Source organism: Salvelinus alpinus, chromosome 1, assembly GCF_045679555.1.
Source record: "Salvelinus alpinus chromosome 1, SLU_Salpinus.1, whole genome shotgun sequence".
NCBI lineage: Eukaryota > Metazoa > Chordata > Actinopteri > Salmoniformes > Salmonidae > Salvelinus > Salvelinus alpinus.
This window is the reverse complement of record NC_092086.1, coordinates 68,885,841-68,908,381: the sequence shown is the minus strand read 5'-3', so window position 1 is coordinate 68,908,381 and position 22,541 is coordinate 68,885,841. Positions and strand designations below refer to the sequence as shown.

The 22,541-nt window shown below is 45.0% G+C and overlaps 1 protein-coding gene across 1 annotated transcript in view; it reads right to left on the bottom strand.

The window, feature by feature from the left end:
- Window positions 1-16,237: 16,237 nt before the first annotated feature.
- LOC139584038 (PDZ and LIM domain protein 4-like) overlaps window positions 16,238-22,541 on the bottom strand; it is a 69,623-nt gene continuing 63,319 nt past the window's right edge. Inside the window, exons 6-7 of the mRNA XM_071415577.1 lie at window positions 20,508-20,661; window positions 16,238-19,850 (exon numbers count right to left, since the gene is read on the bottom strand). Coding sequence (XP_071271678.1) covers window positions 19,646-19,850; window positions 20,508-20,661 — 359 coding nt within the window. The 3' untranslated portion in view covers window positions 16,238-19,645. The remainder of the gene's footprint in view (window positions 19,851-20,507; window positions 20,662-22,541) is intronic.

Genomic DNA, 22,541 nt, shown 5'->3' with positions numbered 1-22,541 from the left:
ACATAATATACTGACTTGGTTTTACTCAGGCTGTCTTTAGGAAACCCCAGCACATCTGCGGAGGGCTCGGCCATTATGTCATATTAACTCATCTATAATTACACCACTCATGTCATTTCGAAGAGTAGCACTATGGATGAGAAGTATTGGGGATTTTTGTGTTCTGGATGTGCGTCCAAGAGGTTATTTTCTTTTCATGAACTTCATATTGTGGTCAGTGTTTTAGTTGCTGCAAAAGCAGGAAGAGAGAGAAAAACGTAGTAGTCATACCAAGAACGAATAATGATGTTGGCAAAACCTTATGGAAGCTGCATACATTCCACGTAAAAAGACTATGCTCATTCTTATCGGTAGTGTGCAGCTTGGAAATCTCATGAATAAAAAGCAAGGCTAAATTAGACTAAGGCCTAGAGTCAATCCGTAGCGCTGAAGATACACAGTATAGAGAGATTGAAATGTAAAGACAATGTTTCCGCATTCGCGGAGACTGCATTCATGGTAAACGCTGCATATGTCCGCTCAATCAGAAATTACCTTCAAATGTAAATTGCCCTGACTGAATCTAGCCCTTACTCTTCAAGTACGCGAAGTCGGAACTTGTCCAATTGTGTGATGCTCGGAGCAACAGTCTCAACAGGGGCTAAATGACAAAGGCATGCATATCATTCTTTCTCTTTCCTCTGTCTTTAAGATCGAAGACACTCCCTGCTGTACTTTTATTTATGTATTTAACTAGGCAAGTCAGTTAAGAACAAATAATTATTTACATTGACGGCCTACCCTGGCCAAACCTGGATGACGCTGGGGTAAATGTGCGCCACCCTATGGGACTCCCAATCACGGCCGGATGTGGTACAGCCTGGATTCGAACCAGGGACTGTAGTGACGCCTCTTGCACTGAGATGCAGTGCCTTAGACAGCTACGCCACTCAAAAGCCCAGACATACTTAGTCCAGACATGACCGCTCAGGCAATTGTATCACGGCTATCTTCTTTTATGAAGTTGATGCCAAGTTGTTGATGAAAAAGGAAGCCTTGTCTCTTTTCTCACAGTGGCAGAGAGGCCAAGGTGGCAGTCCCACGGTTGGCCTGTTAATTTCAGTGCCCGCTGGTGTTGCACTTTTCATGCAGTTGCTATGGACACCACTAAAACACTTCACCCGCTGCTCTGAGAGAGAGAAAGGGAGAGGAGGAGGGGTAGAGGCAGAGTGTATGAGCGTGAAAGAAAAAACTGAAAGGGGGGGGTGCAAGCAGAGAGAGAGAGAGAGAGAGCTTGTACAATAAATAGTCAGAGAGAGAGAGAGCTTGTACAAGAAATAGTCAGAGCGAGAGAGAGAGAGAGTGAGAGCTTGTACAATAAATAGTCAGAGAGAGAGAGATTGAAAGAGACACATGTCACTTATACCATCACCCCCTCTAACCCCATCTCCCCCAATCAGTCCTCGAGGGCCTGATTGCTGTCACAGTTTTGCCCCAGCCCCAGTTAACACACCTGACTCCAAAAATCACCTAATCATGATCTTCAGTTTAGAATGCAATTTGGTTCATCAGCTGTGTTTGCTAGGGATGGAGAAAAAGTGTGACACGAATCAGGCCCTCGAGGACTGGAGTTGCCCATCCCTGCTCTATACACAAGTATTTAGATGAATTCATCTGAAATCAGAATACATTTATCTTCTCTTTTATGGACCACATTATGAAAAGCCCCCACTTCCACTGTGCTAAATCAGGTATCTCTGGCAGCAGAGATCACGGTACACAACTTTTTTTTATTTTTAGAGAGAGAGAGCTTGTACAAGAAATAGTCAGAAAGAGAGAGAGAGAGAGCTTGTACAATAAATAGTCAGAGAGAGAGATTGAAAGAGAGGGCAAGCGAGCTGGTACAGGAAAGAGTCAGAGAAAGAAAGACATACAGAGAGAGAGAATTATAGAGAGAGAGAAGCTCCTGCCAGTATTGTTCTTGAGAGGGGACCTCCGGCCGTACAGTCTTTTCTGGCCTAATGTTTGGGACAGCTGAGCTTGTCTTTCCTGTTTCCTGTCTCCATCAGTCCATCCCTAACTGGCCACCCCCTCAGACAATCTGCAGGAATTTGAGGAAAATACTGACTCATACTCTAACAATAATGACCAAAAAAGATAGAAGGAAAGTCTGCCCTGGTAGCTGTTTCAAAGGTTAATGAAAGTATCTATGCTCTGTAATGTGTATGTTTGACCAGGGATCAGACTGCACATTGTCACTGATAAATGTACAACTTCGATACCAACATATTAAATGATTCTCTAATTACAGTGAATTTAAATGTGAATATTTGGGATATATTGTACTTGTTTGAGAGCACTTGGATGATGGCTTACTCTATCTAGCAGTGTTGTCATAGATTGGGAAAGGAGAAACAACAAGTGGGATGATCTATGAGAATGGGATTTTTTTGGTGAAAGGTACTCCACAGGAGAGGATGTGTTCGGTGTCATCCCATTTGACAAATTTCCTCGAATTTTAGCCAAGTTTGGTGGAGCTGACATGTTTCTCAAACCTAAAGCCATCTGTTTGGTTTTTATATCCAGTTTTATGTACATAACTATAAGAAGGTGCATATTTACTGTATTGCATGTGTTTATAAACACACGGCTCATCTCATAGATGGATCTCAGCCACTCTCAGACCTTGGCTGCTCGCGCTGGATGTAAACAAACTCCCAAGGATAGATTCCCTCTGTGTCAAATTAACCACAGGGCAATGGATGATCAGCGTGTCCTTAAACAATGCCAAAATACCGTATGCATTCATGCTTGTTCCACTGATGGACAGCATTCCTTTCTATTATTCTTCTCTGGTAATGTAGTTTCTTTTCCCAGGCGTTAAGGGAGGTCAAGATCCCCCGGCCTGTGAATGTTTCCAAACCCAAGACATTCTTTATTCTCAATCCCGTTTTGATGAGTCTACGAGCACAGCTCCCCCCAATAAGAACTAGCCAAACATTTGGAGGTTCAAGGGATCCTTCATAAATCCTCATAAAGCAGTGGGTGGAATAAACATGGTTACAAAACCAAGCCAAACGCACAAGATGGGGCATGATGCTCCTCTAGCCTTGTTATTATTGCGTTCTTGCACTGCACAATAATGCAATCTAAACTGAAGTGTTATTTGCAAGGCGTGTAAGTATCAAATAAGCCAGTGCTCTCTTGTGTTGTGTGACAGAGGCATATTGGAATGGAATTTGGTTGCATCTCAGAAATGTCCTCTGATACTGAAAAGAGAGAGAAATAGTTCATATCTACAACCTCTCTCTTCATCAACCAAACTATGTTTACACACCATTACATTACTGTACGTGTTCACTTGAAACATTTTGGAAATTGAACTATTTCAAAGAATGATCATAGATGATGATAATTCCACCTCATTAGAAACGCTTTCATCTTTCAAGTTTTGCTGCATCTTTCAAATCAAATCAAAATCAAATCAAATCAAAGATTATTTGTCACGTGCTACGAATACTACAGTGAAATGCTTACTTACAGGCTCTAACCAATAGTGCGGGAAAAAAAGGTGTGTGTGTGTGTGTGTGTGAGTGTGTGTGTGTGTGGACGTGTTTAACTATTCTTGTGGGGACCAGAAGTCCCTACAAGAATAGTAAACAAAGTAAAAATTGACCAACTGGGGACATTTTGTGAGTCCCCACAAGGTCAAATGCTATTTCTAGGGGGTTTAGGGTTAAGGTTAGAATTAGTGTTAGAATTAAGTTGAGGTTTTTGGGTTAGGGTTAGGTTTAGGGTTAGGGTTAAGGTAAGAGTACGGGTTAGGATTAGGGTTAGGTTTAGGGTAAGGGGTTAGGGAAAATAGGATTTTGAATGGGACTGAATTGTATGTCCCCACAAGGTTAGCTGTACAAGAGTGTGTGTGTGTGTGTGTGTGTGTGTGTGTGTGTGTGTGTGTGTGTGTGTGTGTGTGTGTGTGTGTGTGTGTGTGTGTAAAGAAATTAAACAACAGTAAAAAGACATTTGAAAATAACAGTAGCAAGGCTATATACAGACATAGGTTAGTCAGGCTTATTGAGGTAGTATGTACATGTGGGTATGGTTAAAGTGACTATGCATATATGATGAACAGAGAGTAGCAGTAGCGTAAAAAGAGGGGTTGGCGGGTGGTGGGACACAATGCAGATAGCCCGGTTAGCCAATGTGCGGGAGCACTGATTGGTCGGGCCAATTGAGTTAGTATGTACATGAATGTATAGTTAAAGTGACTATGCATATAACATAGACAGAGTAGCAGCAGCGTAAAAGAGGGGTTGGGGGGAGGCACACAATGCAAATAGTCTGGGTAACCATCTGGTTACCTGTTCAGGAGTCTTATGGCTTGGGGGTAAAAACTGTTGAGAAGCCTTTTTGTCCTAGACTTGGCACTCCGGTACCGCTTGCCATGCGATAGTAGAGAGAACAGTCTATGACTGGGGTGGCTGGGGTCTTTGACAATTTTCAGGGCCTTCCTCTGAGGTCCTGGATGGCAGGCAGCTTTGCCCCAGTGATGTACTGGGCCGTACACACTACCCTCTGTAGTGCCTTGCGGTCGGAGGCCGAGCAATTGCCGTACCAGGCAGTGATGCAACCGGTCAGGATGCTCTCGATGTTGCAGCTGTAGAATCTTTTGAGGATCTCAGGACCCATGCCAAATCTTTTTAGTTTCCTGAGGGGGAATAGGCTTTGTCGTGCCCTCTTCACGACTGTCTTGGTGTGTTTGGACCATTCTAGTTTGTTGTTGATGTAGACACCAAGGAATTTGAAGCTCTCAACCTGCTCCACTACAGCCACGTCGATGAGAATGGGGACGTGCTCGGTGTTCCTTTTCCTGTAGTCTACAATCCTCTCCTTAGTCTTGGTTACATTGAGGGATAGGTTGTTATTCTGGCACCACCCAGCCAGGTCTCTGACCTCCTCCTTATAGGCTGTCTCGCCTGTTGTCACTGTTGTGTAGTCTGTAAAATTAATGATGGTGTTGGAGTCGTGCCTGGCCATGCATTTGTGGGTGAACAGGGAGTACAGGAGGGGGTTGAGCACGCAGCCCTGGGGAGCTCCAGTGTTGAGGATCAGCGTGGCAGATGTGTTGCTACCTACCCTCACCACCTGGGGGCGGCCCGTCAGGAAGTCCAGGATCCAGTTGCAGAGGGAGGTGTTTAGTCCCAGGTTTCTTAGCTTAGTGATGAGCTTTGAGGGTACTATGGTGTTGAACGCTGAGCTATAGTCAAGTAATAGCATTCTCACATAGGTGTTCCTTTTGTCCAGGTGGGAAAGGGCAGTGTGGAGTGCAATAGAGATTGCATCATCTGTGGATCTGTTTGGGCAGTATGCAAATTGGAGTGGGTCTAGGGTTTCTGGGATAATGGTGTTGATGTGAGCCATTACCAGCCTTTCAAAGCACTTCATGGCTACGGACGTGAGTGCTACGGGTCTGTAGTCATTTAGGCAGGTTGCCTTTGTGTTCTTGGGCACAGGGACTATGGTGGTCTGCTTGAAACATGTTGGTATTACAGACTCAATCAGGGACATGATGAAATGTCAGTGAAGACACCTGCCAGTTGGTCAGCACATTCCCGGAGCACACGTCCTGGTAATCCATCTAGCCCCGCAGCCTTGTGAATGTTGACCTGTTTAAAGGTCTTACTCACGTCGGCTATGGAGAGCGTGATCACACAGTCGTCCGGAACAGCTGATGCTCTCATGCATGCCTCAGTGTTGCTTGCCTCGAAGCGAGCATATAAGTGATTTAGCTCGTCTGGTAGGCTCGTGTCACTGGGCAGCTCGCGGCTGTGCTTCCCTTTGTAGTCTGTAATAGTTTGCAAGCCCTGCCACATCCGACGAACGTCGGAGCCGGTGTAGTATGATCCTCGATGCACTTATTGATAAAGCCAGTGACTGATGTGGTGTACTCCTCAATGTCATCGGAAGAATTCCGGAACATGTTCCAGTCTGTGATAGCAAAACAGTCCTGTAGTTTAGCATCTGCTTCATCTAACATTTTTTTTTATAGACGAGTCCCTGGTGCTTCATGCTTAAATTTTTGCTTGTAAGCAGGAATCAGGAGGATAGAGTTGTGGTCGAATTTACCAAATGGAGGGCGAGGGAGAGCTCTGTACGCTTTGTACTCTGTGTGTGGAGTACAGGTGATCTAGAATTTTTTTCCCTCTGGTTGCACATTTAACATGTTGATAGAGATTTGGTAGAACTGATTTAAGTTTCTCTGCATTAAAGTCTCCGGCCACTAGGAGCGCCGCCTCTGGGTGAGTGGTTTCCTGTTTGCTTATTTCCTTATACAGCTGGCTGAGTGTGGTCTTAGTGCCGGCATCTGTCTGTGGTGGTAAATAAACAGCCACGAAAAGTATAGCTGAGAACTCTCTAGGCAAGTAGTGTGGCCTGCAATTTATCACAATATACTCTACTTCAGGCGAGCAAAATCTAGAGACTTCCTTAGATTTCATGCACCAGCTGTTGTTAACAAATATGCACAGACCGCCCCCCCCCTGGTCTTACCGGAGTGTGCTGTTCTATCCTGCCGGTGCAGCGTGTATCCCGCTAGCTGAAAATCCATGTCGTGATTCCGTGAAACATAGGATATTACAGTGTTTGATGTCCCGTTGGTAGGATATTCGTGATCGTACCTCGTCTAGTTTATTGTCCAATGATTGCACGTTGGCGAGTAATATTGACGGTAACGGCAGCTTTCCTAGTTGCCTTCTGCGGGTCCAGACGAGACATCCGGCTCTTCTTCCTCTGTGTCGCTTCCTTTTGCGAATAATTGGGATGTCTGCCCTGTGGGGTGTTTGGAGAATATCTTGTGAGTCCTGCTTGCTGTTGTTGTTGTTGAAAAAATCTTTGTCTAATCCGAGGTGAGTGATCGCTGTCCTGATATCTAGAAGCTCTTTTCTGCCATAAGATATGGTTGCAGAAACATTATGTACAAAATCATTAACAAATATCACATAATAGCACAATTGGTTAGGAGACCGTAAAACGGCGGCCATCTCCTCCGGCGCCATTTTCTCAAGCTGCATTGTTCTGAAGGTGGATTGGGAATAACAAACATACCACTCTTTAATACCCTAGTATCTAAAGCGATTAACGCCAGGTTTCACAGCAATGTGATCTCAGGGCAATTCGTATTATTCTGTATGTAAATCTGTGACAATCCGTTTAATATAATATTTTACATTAGGTTACCTTATGAAGGGAATAGCGGTCATACAAAATCATACAAATTAGAGGACTTACAGTATCATACGTCTGACCCGGTCGTAGAATATCATACGAATTGGATGATGCAATTTATCATAGCTCTTGGAGGATGTATAGTAATGCATGTCTTTATCTGAGACCAGGTTGCTTGTTGCCCTGTAGCAACAAAGGAGAATTACTAATGGACACAGACACATAACGAAAGGATACACAACAAAAGTTGAATTTACGTGAATTTACGCAACATGTTAGTTGAATTGGGTTACATTTAGAATAAGGGTTAGGGGAAGGGTTAGATAAAATGCTACAGTTGAGCCAATTGCAACTCGAACATGCAACCTTTGGATTGCTAGACTGTCACGGATTACGCCCAGCCATCCTCTTAGACCAACCACCCTACCTTAGTTTCTGTCTCAAGTAACTACACCATCAGTAGGTACAGTGTCATACGTCTTGGAGGTGCTCAGAAATAGGTCAAGTATATTTTGTATGGCTCTGAGGCCAGGCTGTTCACAGGCACCCATCCAATAACTCACTACAAATCACAACTGTTAGAAAAAAACAGGTTGGTACCATATGGAAAGGGAGGAGAGGAATGGACTGAAGAAAAGGAGAGATGAAGTGACTGAGTGAATGATTGAGGCCTGGTTTCAGACACTAAATGGAACAAAGCCCAACAGTGGGCTCCATAAGCACAATGGACTGAAAGGAATCCTGCACATCAAGTGAATGAGCCTCGTTCCTATTTGATCCTGCTCATCAATTACACCAGGGGAATGTGGAGGAAGAGGACAGGGAACCACACTCCTAATGCTTTCCAGATACAGCACTTTAATCTCCCTCTGAGCCTTGGAAGAATATATTTATTTGTTTAGGTGTTAGAAGTTAGAACCCTCCAGCGGAATCAATCTAAGACAATATCACTTGATTCAATGAAAGATAATTAGCTTAGATGTTGTATATGCATCAAATCAACATGTTATTGGTCACATACACGTGTTTAGCAGATGTTATTGTGGGTGTAGCGAAATGTTTGTGTTTCCAGATCCAGCAGTACAGTAATATCTGACAAGTGATATCCAACAGTTTCACAACAATACACACATCTAAAGTAAAGGAATGGAATTAAGAATATATAAATATTTGGACGAGCAATGTTGGAGCAGCAAAGACTAAGACACAGTAGAATAGAATATAATACAGTATATACATATGAGATGAGTAATGCAAAATATGTCAAACATTTCAAAGTAACTAGTGTTCCATTATTAAAGTGGCCAGTGATTTCAAGTCCATGTATGTAGGGTAGCAGCCTCGAAGGTACTACTGATGGCTATTTAACAGTTTGATGGCCTTGAGATAGAAGCAGTTTTTCAGTCTCTCGGTCCCAGCTTTGATGCACCTGTACTGACCTCACCTTCTGGATGGTAGCGGGGTGAACAGGCAGTGGCTCGGGTGGTTGTTGTCCTTGATGATCTTTTTGGCCTTCCTGTGACATCGGGTTCAGTAGGTGTCAGTAGGGCCGGTAGTTTGCCCCCGGTGAAGTGTGGATTCCGATTGGTCAGACCAGCATTGAACAGTCCTTGCTTGAGTTTTTGCCTATAGGAAGGGAGGAGCAAAATTGAGCTGTGATCAGATTTGCAGAAGGGAGGGCAGGGGAGGGCCTTGAAGGCATCCTGAAAGTTGGAGTAGCAGTGGTCGAGTGTTTTAGCATCGTGAGTACTACAGTCAATGTGTTGATAGAACTTCTGTAGCGTTTTATACAAATTTGCTTTGTTTAAAAGCCCCAGCTACAATAAATTCGGCCACAGGATATGTGGTTTCCAGTTTGCATAAAGTCCAGTGAAGTTCTTTGAGGGCTGTCGTGGTAACGGCTTGAGGGGCAATATACACAGCTGTGACTATAACCGGAGAGAATTCTCTTGGGAGATAATGCGGTCGATTGTGAGGTATTCTAGGTCGGGTGAACAAAAGGACTTCAGTTCCTGTATGTTATCACAATCACACCATGAGTAGTTAATCATGAAACACACACCCTCGCCCTTCTTCTTCCCGGAGAGATATTTATTCATGCGATGAACTGAGAACCCAACTGGCTGTACAGATTCAGACAGTATGTCCCGAAAGAGCCATGTTTCTGTGAAACAGAGTATGTTACAATCCCTGATGTCTCTCTGGAAGGAAATCGTTGCCCTGAGCTCGTCAACTTTATGATCCAGAGACTGAACATTTAGCTTTCTTCCCAGCTGTATGTAATAACACAAGATTTTTGGGACAATAATGTAAGAAATAAAACATAAAAAAACTAAACACTGCAAAGTTGCCTAGGAGCTAGAGGCACGGCTGCCCTGTCTGTTGGCGCCATTTTCAGGCGTTTTGTTGGCGCCAAGCGCCAAGCCGGACAATTTGTCGCTAGGTTTGAAGCTCTCACAACACACTCCTCACATCAAGTTTATTCTGATGGACAGTCAGCTAGCTGATGCTGAAGTAGTGACGTTGGCCACAATACACAATACAGACGGTTACTGAGAGACATGAAGTGTTTATTTTCAGCTCAGGCTCAGTGTTTAGAGTAGAACTGAGATGAGTTGAAACACTGGAGCTCAGAATTATTTCCATGGAGTAAAGGTCTCTCACTCTGTGTCTCTCCCTCTCTCTCTGTCACGTAAAGTAACTTCATCACTACATACAGTGCCTTCGGAAAGTATTCAGACCCCTCAACTTTTTCCAAATTTTGTTACGTTACAGCCTTATTCTAAAATTGATTTTTTAAATAAATCCTCAGCAATCTACACATAATACACCACAATAATAAAGCAAAAACAAGTTTAGACATTTTTGCAAATGTATGCAAAAACCTTATTTACATAAGTATTCTGACCCTTTGCTATGAGACTCGAAATTGAGCTCAGGTGCATCCTGTTTCCATTTATCATCCTTGACGTGTTTCTACAACTAGATACCTATGGTAAATTCAATTGATTCTACATGATTTGGAAACCCACACACCTGTCAATTTCCAAGATGGCGTAGCAGTACAGACATCTTTGTCTTGTCGTGCCTCGTGTATATACAGTGGGGAGAACAAGTATTTGAAACACTGCCGATTTTGCAGGTTTTCCTACTTACAAAGCATGTAGAGGTCTGTAATTTTTTATCATAGGTACACTTCAACTGTGAGAGACGGAATCTAAAAAAATCCAGAAATCACATTTTAATTTTAAGTAATGAATTTGCATTTTATTGCATGACATAAGTATTTGATCACCTACCAACCAGTAAGAACTCACAGTCTCAAAGAAAACCATTAGTAACACACTACGCCGTCATGGATTACGCACCGGAGACACAGCGCCGGCGCAGGATATCCCGGGCCGTAGAGACGTACTGGCGGCCAGATGCGCTGAGCCGGCATCCTCTGACCTAGCTGGATGCCCACTCTAGCCCGGCTGATTCGGGGAGCTAGAAGGTAGCGCACCGGGCTGTGCACGCGCACTGGAGACACCGTGCGCTCCACCGCATAACACGGTGCCCGACCAGTATGACGCTCGCCACGGTAAGCACGGGGAGTTGGCTCAGGTCTCCAACCTGACTCAGCCACACTCCCCGTGTGCCCCCCAAAAATGTTTTTTTGGAGCTTCCTCTCGGGCTTCCTTGCTAGCCGAGTCCCTTCGTAACGCTGGACTGATTAAACCAAGATGGAACTCTTTTGCCTGAATGGAAAGCGTCACGTCTGTAGGAAACCTGGAACCATCCCTACGTTGAAGCATGATGGTGGCAGCATCATGTCGTGGGGATGTTTTTCAGTGGCAGATACTGGGATACTAGTCAGGATCGAGGCAAAGATGAATGGAGCAAAGTACAAAGAGATCCTTGATGAAAACCTGCTCCAGAGCACTCCAGACCTCAGACTGGGGCAAAGGTTCACCTTCCAACAGGACAACAACCCTAAGCACATAGCCTAGACAACGCAGGAGTGGCTTTGGGAGGCGTGAAAATAGCTGTGCAGCAACAATCCCCATCCAAACTGACAGAGCTTGAGAGGATCTGCAGAGAATAATGGGCGAAACTCCCAAAATACAGGTGTGCCAAGCTGGTAGCATTATACCCAAGAAGACTCGAGGCTGTAATCGCTGCCAAAGGTGCTTTAACAAAGTACTGAGTAAAGGGTCTGAATACTTATGTAAATGTGTTATTTTAGTTTTTTATTTGAATATATTAGCAAACATTTCTAAAAACCTGTTTTTGCTTTGTCATTATGGGGTATTGTGTGTACTGTAGACTGATGAGGGGAAAAAACGATTTAATACATTTTAGAATAATTCTGTACCTTAACAAATTGTGTAAAAAGTCAAGGGGTCTGAATACTTTCCGAAGTTAGTGTTTATGTGCCTCTGGTAATTTTTTAATATTTGTTTTATTTAACCTGTATTTAACTAGGCAAGTCAGTTAAGAACAAATTCTTACTTACAATGACAAAAAGACAAAAGGTGCCTCTACAAAAAGACAAAAGGTGTCATGCCCTGACCATAGTTTGCTTTGTATGTTTTATGTTTTGTTTGGTCAGGGTGTGATCTGAGTGGGCATTCTATGTTGTATGTCTGGTTTGTCTATTTCTATGTGTTTGGCCTGATATGGTTCTCAATCAGAGACAGGTGTTTTGCGTTGTCTCTGATTGGGAACCATATTTAGGTAGCCTGTTTTGTATTGTGGGTTATTGTCTATGTGTTAGTTGCTTGTGTCTGCACTATTATATATAGCGTCACGTTCGTTTTGTTGTTTGTATTAGTTTGGTTAGGTTTTCTTCATAAATAAATAGAAGAATGTATTTACTTCACGCTCCGCCTTGGTCCTCCTCTCTTCCACATTACGATGAACGTGACAGAATAACCCACCCTCAATGGACCAAGCAGCGTGAAATGGAGGAACAGTGCTTTGTAGAGAAATGGACAGGAGATTCTGGACGGTAAGGGACCCTGGGCACAGGCTGGTGAATATCGCCGCCCAAAAGCTGAGCTGGAGGCCGCGAAAGCGGAGAGGCGGCGGTATGAGGAGGCTGCACGTAAGCGCGGCTGGAAGCCAGAGAGGCAGCCCCAAAATTTTCTTGGGGGGGGGCACACGGGGAGTGTGGCTAAGCCAGGTAGGAGACCTGAGCCAACTCCCCGTGCTTACTGTGGAGAGAGAGCGACCGAGCAGGCACCGTGTTATGCAGAGATGCGCATGGTGTCCCCGGTGCGCAGGCATAGCACAGTGCGGTTCATAACAGCACCTCGTATCGGCCGGGCTAGATTGGGCATCGAGCCAGGTGCCATGAAACCGGCTCTACGCATCTGGTCATCAGTGCGTCTCCTTGGGCCGGGGTACATGGCACCAGCCCTACGCATGGTGTCCCCGGTTCGCCAGCACAGCCCAGTGCGGGCTATTCCACCTCGCCGCACTGGCATGGCTACGGGTATCATTCAGCCAGGTAGGGTTGGGCAGGCTCGGTGCTCGAGACCTGTAGTGCGCCTCCACGGTCCGGTTTATCCAGTGCCTTCTCCACGCACCAGTCCGCCTGTGACAGCCACTCGCACCAGCCCAGTACCACCAGTGCCTACACCACGCACCAGGTTTCCTGTGCATCTCCAGAGCCCTGTATGACCTGTTTCTCCTCCACACACTCGCCCGGAGGTGCGTGTCCCCAGCCCAGTACCACCAGTGCCGGCACCACGCACCAGGCTTATAGTGCGCCTCGGCAGTCCAGTATGCCCTGTTCCTTCTCCCCGCACTCACCTTGAGGTGCGTGTCCCCAGCCCGGTACCACCAGTTCCGGCACCACGCACCAGGCCTACAGTGCGCCTCGGCACGCCTGAGCTGCCCGTCTGTCCAGCGCCGCCTGAGCCGCCCGTCTGTCCAGCGCCGCCTGAGCCGCCCGTCTGTCCAGCGCCGCCTGAGCCGCCCGTCTGTCCAGCGCCGCCTGAGCCGCCCGTCTGTCCAGCGCCGCCTGAGCCGCCCGTCAGTCGGGAGCCGCCTGAGCCGCCCGCCAGTCGGGAGCCGCCAGAGCCGCCCGCCAGTCGGGAGCCGCCAGAGCCGCCCGCCAGCCGGGAGCCGCCAGAGCCGCCCGCCAGCCGGGAGCCGCCAGAGCCGCCCGCCAGTCGGGAGCCGCCAGAGCCGCCCGCCAGTCGGGAGCCGCCAGAGCCGCCCGCCAGTCGGGAGCCGCCCGCCAGTCGGGAGCCGCCCGCCAGTCGGGAGCCGCCAGAGCCGCCCGCCAGTCCGGAGCTGCCCCTCAGTCCGGAGCTGCCCGTCAGTCCGGAGCTGCCCCTCAGTCCGGAGCTGCCCCTCAGTCCGGAGCTGCCCCTCAGTCCGGAGCTGCCCCTCAGTCCGGAGCTGCCCCTCCGTCCAGTGGCACCCTCTAGGATGGTCTTCAGTCCGAGACCCGCTGCAAGGGTCCCCGCTCCAGAGGCGCCACCAAAGAGGGTTATGACTATGGTGGAGTGGGGTCCACGTCCCGTGCCGGAGCCGCCACCGCGGACAGATGCGTTTAGGTTTGCGGCCGGAGTCTGCACCTTGAGGGGGGGGGGGGTACTGTCACGCCCTGACCATAGTTTGCTTTGTATGTTTTATGTTTTGTTTGGTCAGGGTGTGATCTGAGTGGGCATTCTATGTTGTGTGTCTGGTTTGTCTATTTCTATGTGTTTGGCCTGATATGGTTCTCAATCAGAGACAGGTGTTTTGCGTTGTCTCTGATTGGGAACCATATTTAGGTAGCCTGTTTTGTATTGTGGGTTATTGTCTATGTGTTAGTTGCTTGTGTCTGCACTATTATATATAGCGTCACGTTCGTTTTGTTGTTTGTATTAGTTTGGTTAGGTTTTCTTCTTATATAAATAGAAGAATGTATTCACTTCACGCTGCGCCTTGGTCCTCCTCTCTTCCACATTACGACAAACGTGACAAAAGGCCTCCTCCGGGAACGTGGGTTGGGACTAAAATATAGGACAAAACACATATCACAACAAGAGAGACACCACTACCTATTTGTACAAATGACCTTGACTAACCTGTACCCCCGCACATTGACTCGGTACCAGTACCCCCTGTATCTAGCCTCGTTATTGTTATTAATATTGTGTTTATTTTTATTTAGTAAATATTTTCTTAACTCTATTTCTTGAACTGCATTGTTGGTTAAAGGCTTGTAAGTAAGGTCTACTACACCTGTTGTATTCGGCGCATGAAACAAATCAAATTTGAGTTGAAAACTACATCAAGAGAGACCTAAGACAACACAGCATGGCGGAAATACATGACAACAAAGCATGGTAGCAACACAACATGGCAGCAGCACAACATGGTAGCAGCACAAAAGATGGTACAAACATTATTGGGCACAAACAACAGCACAAAGGCAAGAATGTAGAGACAATAATACATCACGTGAAGCAGCCACAGCTGTCAGTAAGTGTCCATGATTGAGTCTTTGAATGAAGAGATGGAGATAAAACTGTCCAGTTTGAGTGTTTTTTGCAGCTCGTTCCAGTCGCTAGCTGCAGTGAACTGAAAGATGAGCGACCCAGGGATGTGTGTGCTTTGGGGACCTTTAACAGAATGTGACTGGGAGAACGGGTGTTGTATGTGGAGGATGAGGGCTGCAGTATGTATCTCAGCTAGGGGGGAGGGTTTTATAAATAAGCATCAACCAGTGGGTCTGTGACGGGTATACAGAGCTGACCAGTATCTCTATTATTAAAATAGATTCCACTTAAATTGTACATGCTACTGTGCATTGCAAATATATGAATGAAAAGAGTAATGCATTTGAACTGTAATGGTGAAATGTTTTAAGCTTCTGTGAAAGCTTTCTTTTATACAAAGTTGGAGGTCTTTATCATGTTATCCATGCTTGATTAAAGTATGAGACGACTTCCTAAACGCCATGTTCCTTGCTGCAGCTGTTTGGGGATTGACTTGTGACCAGCAGCATAACATATGTGTCACCAATGTGGAAAATGTTACCGTATGCCTGTTAAGATGTGTTCAAAGCCTTGGATTAGTCACTAACTGTTGGCCACGTTGCTAAACCACATCACTCTTATATTGACTGAATCATTTAAATTAATGACTGGGACTACAAAACAGACCAATTTCTCTTCCTTCTCTCTCCCTCCCCCTGTATCTCTTCCCCTCTTTTTCGCTCTCTCCCCTTTTGCTCTCTCTCTCCCTCTCTCTCCCCTTTTGCACGCTCTCTCTCTTTCTCCCCTTTTGCGCTCTCTCTCCCCCCCATTTTGCTCTCTCTCTCAAGGCGTTAAGACATATTTATTGGGGTATGAAGGGCTCCCCTGCCTTCTGTTTCTGATTATAGTTAACCATTGAATCTCAGCCATACATCACAACTGTATGGTAAACTTGACATTCGATCTTAAACGAACCACAAACTTCTCATATTACATCAAGTGCCACACAATTTTCTCCAAAAACATTTTGTGGGGGTAAAATGTGAAAAATCATTATGTGTAGGTTTTGGATGACACAATTTGAACATAATCCAAAAAGGCAGTTTTGTGTTCAAAGTCTGCTTGTAACAAATTGAAACATGGAGTACTTGTTGTCACAGGCCCTAGGAAGTGGATGTCTCTGGGTTTGGATCAGTCAATTTGTGTTCATCCAAAATGGCACCAACCCACTGGGCACACACTGTTTGAATCAATGTTGTTTTCACGTCATGTCAATGAAATTACGTTGCACCAACGTGAAATAGAAGTGCAATTGACATCTGTGACCAGTGGGGATAGCAGTGCACTCACTATGTAAGAAATAGTGTGCCATTTGGAACGCAAGGCGTTGACTCCGAGCTGTAGGTCTGAATACATGCTGTGGGTAGAGTGCCTTGTCACAGCCAGGATATACAAATCCACAAAATGGAACCCTATATCTATGTAGTGTGTCCACAGGCAAGCTAAAGTACTACTCTCCAAACATTTCACAATAAATACAGCATGCCTGTAAAATAAATTCTCAATCATGGGTATGATTTTAATACTTTTTTCACTTTATTATATCTTAAAAAAGAAATAGAAGAAACCAGAACAAAATGTGTCGACAAAACAATAAGTTAAAAATTAGAGGATTCTGTGACTAAACACGGTAAGCACTTAAATGACACAGACGTGTGAAGGCAGAGTGACAGGTTATGTTTGTTAAACAGCCATGACGAAACAAATATGTACAATTAGAACTAAAACACCAACATCATGACAACATAATTTCACATAATTTACAAAGAACTACTGTCCTAGTTGACATTGCAGTAGCTAAACATTAGGGTCACGGTGGATATCGAAGAGCAATCACTTTGAGATGGAGTTTTTCATTCAAATTAAAATAGCACTTTTCATGCAACTATTTCAGTTCACCGTTTGCTGTCCCTAAGGCTGCATGATTATGTACATGGCCACATATGTAAGTGATCATAATTCATCCAACACTTTCAGGGGTAGATACTTTTTGCTCCTAAAACAGATATTTTTGTCACTTCCAAAAGCACATACAGTACCAGTCAAAAGTTTGAACACACCTTCTTATTCAAGGGTTTTTCTTTAATTTTGACGTTTTTTTAACATTGTAGAATAGTATTGACGACATCAAAACTATGAAATAACACATATGGAATCATGTAGTAACCAAAAAAGTGTTAAACAAATATTCTTCAAAGTAGCCACCCTTTGCCTTGATGACAGCATTGCACACTTTTGGCATTCTCTCAACAAGCTTTACCTGGAATGCTTTTCCAACAGTTTTGAAGGAGCTCCCACATATGCTGAGCACTTGTTGGTTGCTTTTCCTTCACTCTGCGGTCCAACTCATCCCAAACCATCTCAATTGGGTTGAAGTCGGGTGATTATAGAGGCTAGGTCATCTGATGCAGCACTCCATCACTCTCCTTCTTGGTCAAATAGCCCTTACACAGCCTGGAGGTGTGTTTTGGGTCATTGTCCTGTTGAAAAACAAATGATAGTCCCACTAAGCGCAAACCAGATGGGATGGCGTATCGCTGCAGAATGCTGTGGTAGCCACGCTGGTTAAGTGTGCCTTGAATTATAAATAAATCACAGACAGTGTCAACAGCAAAGCAACCCACACCATCACACCACTTCCATGCTTCACGGTGGGATCCACACGTGAAGATCATCCGTTCACCTACCCTGCGTCTCACAAAGTCACGGAGGTTGGAACCAAAAATATTTAATTTGGACTCATCAGAACAAAGGACAGATTTCCACCAGTCTAATGCCCTTTGCTCGTGTTTCTTGGCCCAAGCAAGTCTCTTCTTCTTATTAGTAGGGGTTTCTTTGCAGCAATTTGACCATGAAGGCCTGATTCACACAGTCTCGTCTGAACAGTTGATGTTGAGATTTGTCTGTTACTTGAACTCTGTGAAGCATTTCATTTCTGAGGCAGGTAACTCTAATGAACTTATCCTCTGCAGCATAGGTAACTCTGGGTCTTCCTTTCCTGTGGCAGTCCTCATGAGAGCCAGTTTCATCAAAGCGCTTGATGGTTTTTGTGACTGCACTCGAAGAAACTTTAAAAAGTTATTGGATTGACTGACCTTCATGTCTTAAAGTAATGATGGACTATTATTTCTCTTTGCTTATTGGAGCTGTTCTTGCCACAATATGGACCTGGTCTTTTACCAAATAGGGATGTCTTCTGTATACCACCCCTACCTTGTCACTACATAACTGATTGGCTCAAAAAAGGAATTCCGGGGCCTCCCGGGTGGCGCAGTGGTCTAGGGCACTGCATCGCAGTGCTAACTGCGCCACCAGAGTCTCTGGGTTCGCGCCCAGGCTCTGTCGCAGCCGGCCGCGACCGGGAGGTCCGTGGGGCGACGCACAATTGGGCTAGCGTCGTCCGGGGTAGGGAGGGTTTGGCCGGTAGGGATATCCTTGTCTCATCGCGCTCCAGCGACTCCTGTGGCGGGCCGGGCGCAGTGCGCGCTAACCAAGGGGGCCAGGTGCACGGTGTTTCCTCCGACACATTGGTGTGGCTGGCTTCCGGGTTGGAGGCGCGCTGTGTTAAAGAAGCAGTGCGGCTTGGTTGGGTTGTGCTTCGGAGGACGCATGGCTTTCGACCTTCGTCTCTCCCGAGCCCGTACGGGAGTTGTAGCGATGAGACAAGATAGTAATTACTAGCGATTGGATACCACGAAAATTGGGGAGAAAAGGTGATAAAAATTTAAAAAAATAAAAATAAAAATAAAAAAATAAATAAGGAATTCCACAAATGAACTTAACAAGGCACACCTGTTAATTGAAATGCATTCCAGGTGACTGCCTCATGAAGCTGGATGAGAGAAGGCCAAGAGTGTGCAAAGCTGTCATCAAGGCAAAGGGTGCCTACTTTGAAGAATCTATGATATAAAATATATTTAGATTTGTTCAACACTTTTTTGGTTACTACATGACTCCATATGTGTTATTTCATAGTTTTGATGTCTTCACTATTATTCTACTATGTAGAAAATAGTAAAAATAAAGAAAACCCTGGAATTAGTAGATGTGTCCAAACGGTTTACTGGTACTGTAAATCCCATACCTCCCTGGAAATGTAGAAGTATGATTCATTCAGTGGCCTGGCTGTGACTAAATATATATTAAAATCAAACAAGAAAAAACGACACACTCTTTCAAATACGTTCCCTTAGCCAACAATCACTGTCTATTTCAACAAAATGTGCCAAAAAAACACTAAACAATTGTATATTATTCCCATATGTTTCTAGATTCACCAGCTGGATTTCAATATTTTCCATGGCCTTGTCCTGCGTCTTTGCTCCCCACAGCTTTTTAAAAGCTGCTTACAGTGGAGAGACAAAAGGCTTTCTCGTGTGGCACTGGGTTGCACCTCAACAGATGTAATAAAGCCGGGGTTCTTTAATTGTAGCAGTAACAGTATGAGAAGCAGTGAAAGGTGAATTCCATTCTCAGTCAGGTGCTTGACCCGATTCCATTCCGCTAACTGCATTGTAGTCGGCAGAGTTAAAAATAGAAAACCATCCCAAGATGTGAGAGGTCATTCGGTTGAATATTGCTTATGTTTCAACATAGTCTAAAAGTGCTATTGACACAAAGAAAAGCCCCCCAATTTTAGTAAAATAGGTTGAATAAAACATCGTTTTTTTTTACTCAGCAGGTGTAAAATCCGTCCGAAATAGGAATAGTATGCTGTAAGTGTGAAAGAATTAAAGAGAGACTTAAAACCTTTGGAAACTCCATTTTCCCCACTCTCTAGTATCCAACTCTAAACTGATATTTCCTGGCAACAGCTTGGACATGTAGTGCATTGGAAATGGAGCACATTTATACGGGCTGGGAGCTGTGGATAAGACTGCAGGCACATGTCTGAGGGGGGACTGTGTGAGAGACAGACACGTTCAGACCAGTTCAACCTTGGAGTTGGGGTAGACGGCGACCACGTCATATCCCTCAGGCGGCTGTACGCGGGCCATAGCGTGGGTCTCACAGTACAAGTTCTCCTCGATGAAGAAGTAGCCCCTCTGTTTGAGGTTCATGCCGCAGTCATCACACATGAAGCACTCTGTGTGGTACAGTTTGTCTCTGGCCTTCACGATGGTTCCCCTATACGGACAGAACATAACCAGGTTGTTAGTGTCATGTCAAAGATAAGTGGTTCAAGGTTATATAAATAAAGAGCTATTTGATTAGCATTCATTTTCTTATTTAACTATGTCACTGTGCATTCAAGTGACCAGTAATTCTATTCATGGACGTGGGTATTTGCATTACCAATAAGGATTACTTAGCTTCACAACGGCCAGAGCTCATTGGTTGAATTTGAATATCCCCTGTATCCGGGCCTTTATCCTAACCACTACCGCCTATAACAGTAGGTAAATGCTTTAGTGCCCAGCCTAAAAACCCCTGTGTAAACAGTCTATATAACAGATCCATGGTACTAAGCCTCCACAGCAGTCCCTTGTTCAAATGACATCGCTGTTTACCCATGGTGCTTTAACAGTGTGGGGATTACCGGCATCTCTGGGTTCCTGAGGAGGAGGGCGTGGCACAGAGGTTTATTCATTCAAAGCGATATATGGAGATCCTTTTCCCTCTCTGTTATTAGCTTGGGCCTGTTGGAGCAGGACTAGATAGCATCCCAAATGGCACCCTATCCCCTGTAGTCTATGGTCAAAAGTAGTGCATTATATAGGGACTACGGTGCTATTTGTGACACACCCCTATTGTGCAGCGTCATCTCTGTTTTTTGTGACTTACACTATGCCGTTGCCACAGCGCGTGCACTGGGGGAGTTTCTGTAGGCCGGGCATGGGGCCCATGTGGCCGGGGATGGGGCTGCCCAGTTTAGGGACTGGGGATCGGTCCGGGGACCTAAGGCCTCTCACTCCAGACATGTCAGTGGGGGACACACCTGTGGACACAGACACACAAAATAGCACCTCAGTTAATTTTTTAAAACATAATTAGCATGATTATTTATTCAACTTATATAGCGCAGTTAAGACACGTTTAGATATTGTAAATCAACGTAGTTCCCCCAGGGATATGTTTCCTCTAGGTACAGATCTAGGATCAGCTTCCTGTCCCCCAATCCTAATCCACGATATCAGTTGGATAAAATGCAAAACTGACCCAAGATTTAGGGGCAACTTCACCCTATACCAGTATATGAGAGCTAGAAAGGCAGCAGTCAGCCATGGGTGAAAGCATGGAGATGGAAGAATGAATGGTGTTCACACTTGGCTCAGGGAGGCACCTAGGTCAGCTACTGTCCACAACAGACATCACTCCTCAGTAAGCACTCCCTTCACTGGTGTGTGTTAACCTCAGAGGGCATGGCAGGGGTATAGGCAGAGGGCCAGGGTGGTGCTCACACGCTGTCAGCCTCTCTACCTCTTTCTCTCTACCATACCCTCCCCTCTCTCTCTGTACTGTATTACCTACAGTATCATTACCCCTCCCCATACCTCTATCTTCCTTTCCCTATCTCTACCTCTCACTCCCTATCCATCTCCCTCCATTCACATTTCAGGGATGCCAGGGCTGATGTGAGATCCTGGCACACAGCAGGAACACATCAATTAGGAGAGGAGAGAGAGGCTGCTGCCTGGCAGAGCAAATATTTCACATTAAGGAGCAGATCATCATCACACCAGAGTGTCACAATCACACTCTCCCTGAACCACGGAGTGATGAGGTGCCAGCAGGCCCCATTGACCCAGCACGCCACTGCCTCTGGCTCTGGCATGGCCTACCCATCACACTGGTGAACTACCTGGCACAAAGAAGTTTACAACACTCCAACACTAATACTGTGACTGTTTAAAAGGTTGGAGTAATAACGGTGTCTATTTTTACTGTAATAATTGCTGTATTCAGCCTGGTCTCATAGCCTAGACGTAACATAGTAAATGTAAATCCGGAACACTCAAATTAGCATATGTTATATTTGGTATGGTTACATAAGACAGATGCTTACTTTAGGCAAAAATGGAAGTAGGGTGGTTGGTCGGGGGGGATGGGTAGACGAATAACACATATGTCTAGCAAAACAAAGGTTGTATGTTTGAATCTCATCATGGATAACTTTAGCATTAGCAACTTTACAACTACTTAGTACTTTGTAGATACTTCGCAACTACATTGTTAATAAATTAATGATAAAAAAAATATTCTTTCAAAATGAAGATGTTGATTTAGTTATGGATCCATAACAAATTATTATCGAAATACAGTTGAGTTTGGAAGTTTACATTCACCTTAGGCAAATACATTTAAACTCAGATTTTCACAATCCCTGCCATTTAATCCTTGTAAAAAGTCCCTGTCATAGGTCAGTTAGGATCACCACTATATTTTAAGAATGTGAAATGTCAGATTAATAGCAGAGAGAAGGATTTATTTCAGCTTTTATTTCTTTCATCACATTCCCAGTGGGTCAGAAGTTTACATACACTCAATTAGTATTTGGTAGCATTTCCGTTAAATTGTTTAACTTGGGTCAAACATTTTGGGTAGCCTTCCACAAGCTTCCCACAATAAGTTGGGTAAATTTTGGCCCCGGCACTTTTCGCACCAAAGTACGTTCATCTCTAGGAAACAGAACACGTCTCCTTCCTGAGCAGTATGACGGCTGCGTGGTCCCATGGTGTTTATACTTGCGTACTATTGTTTGTACAGATGAACGTGGTACCTTCAGGCATTTGGAAATTGCTCCCAAGGATGAACCAGACTTGTGGAGGTCTACAACTTTATTTCTGAGGTCTTGGCTGATTTCTTTTGATTTTCCCA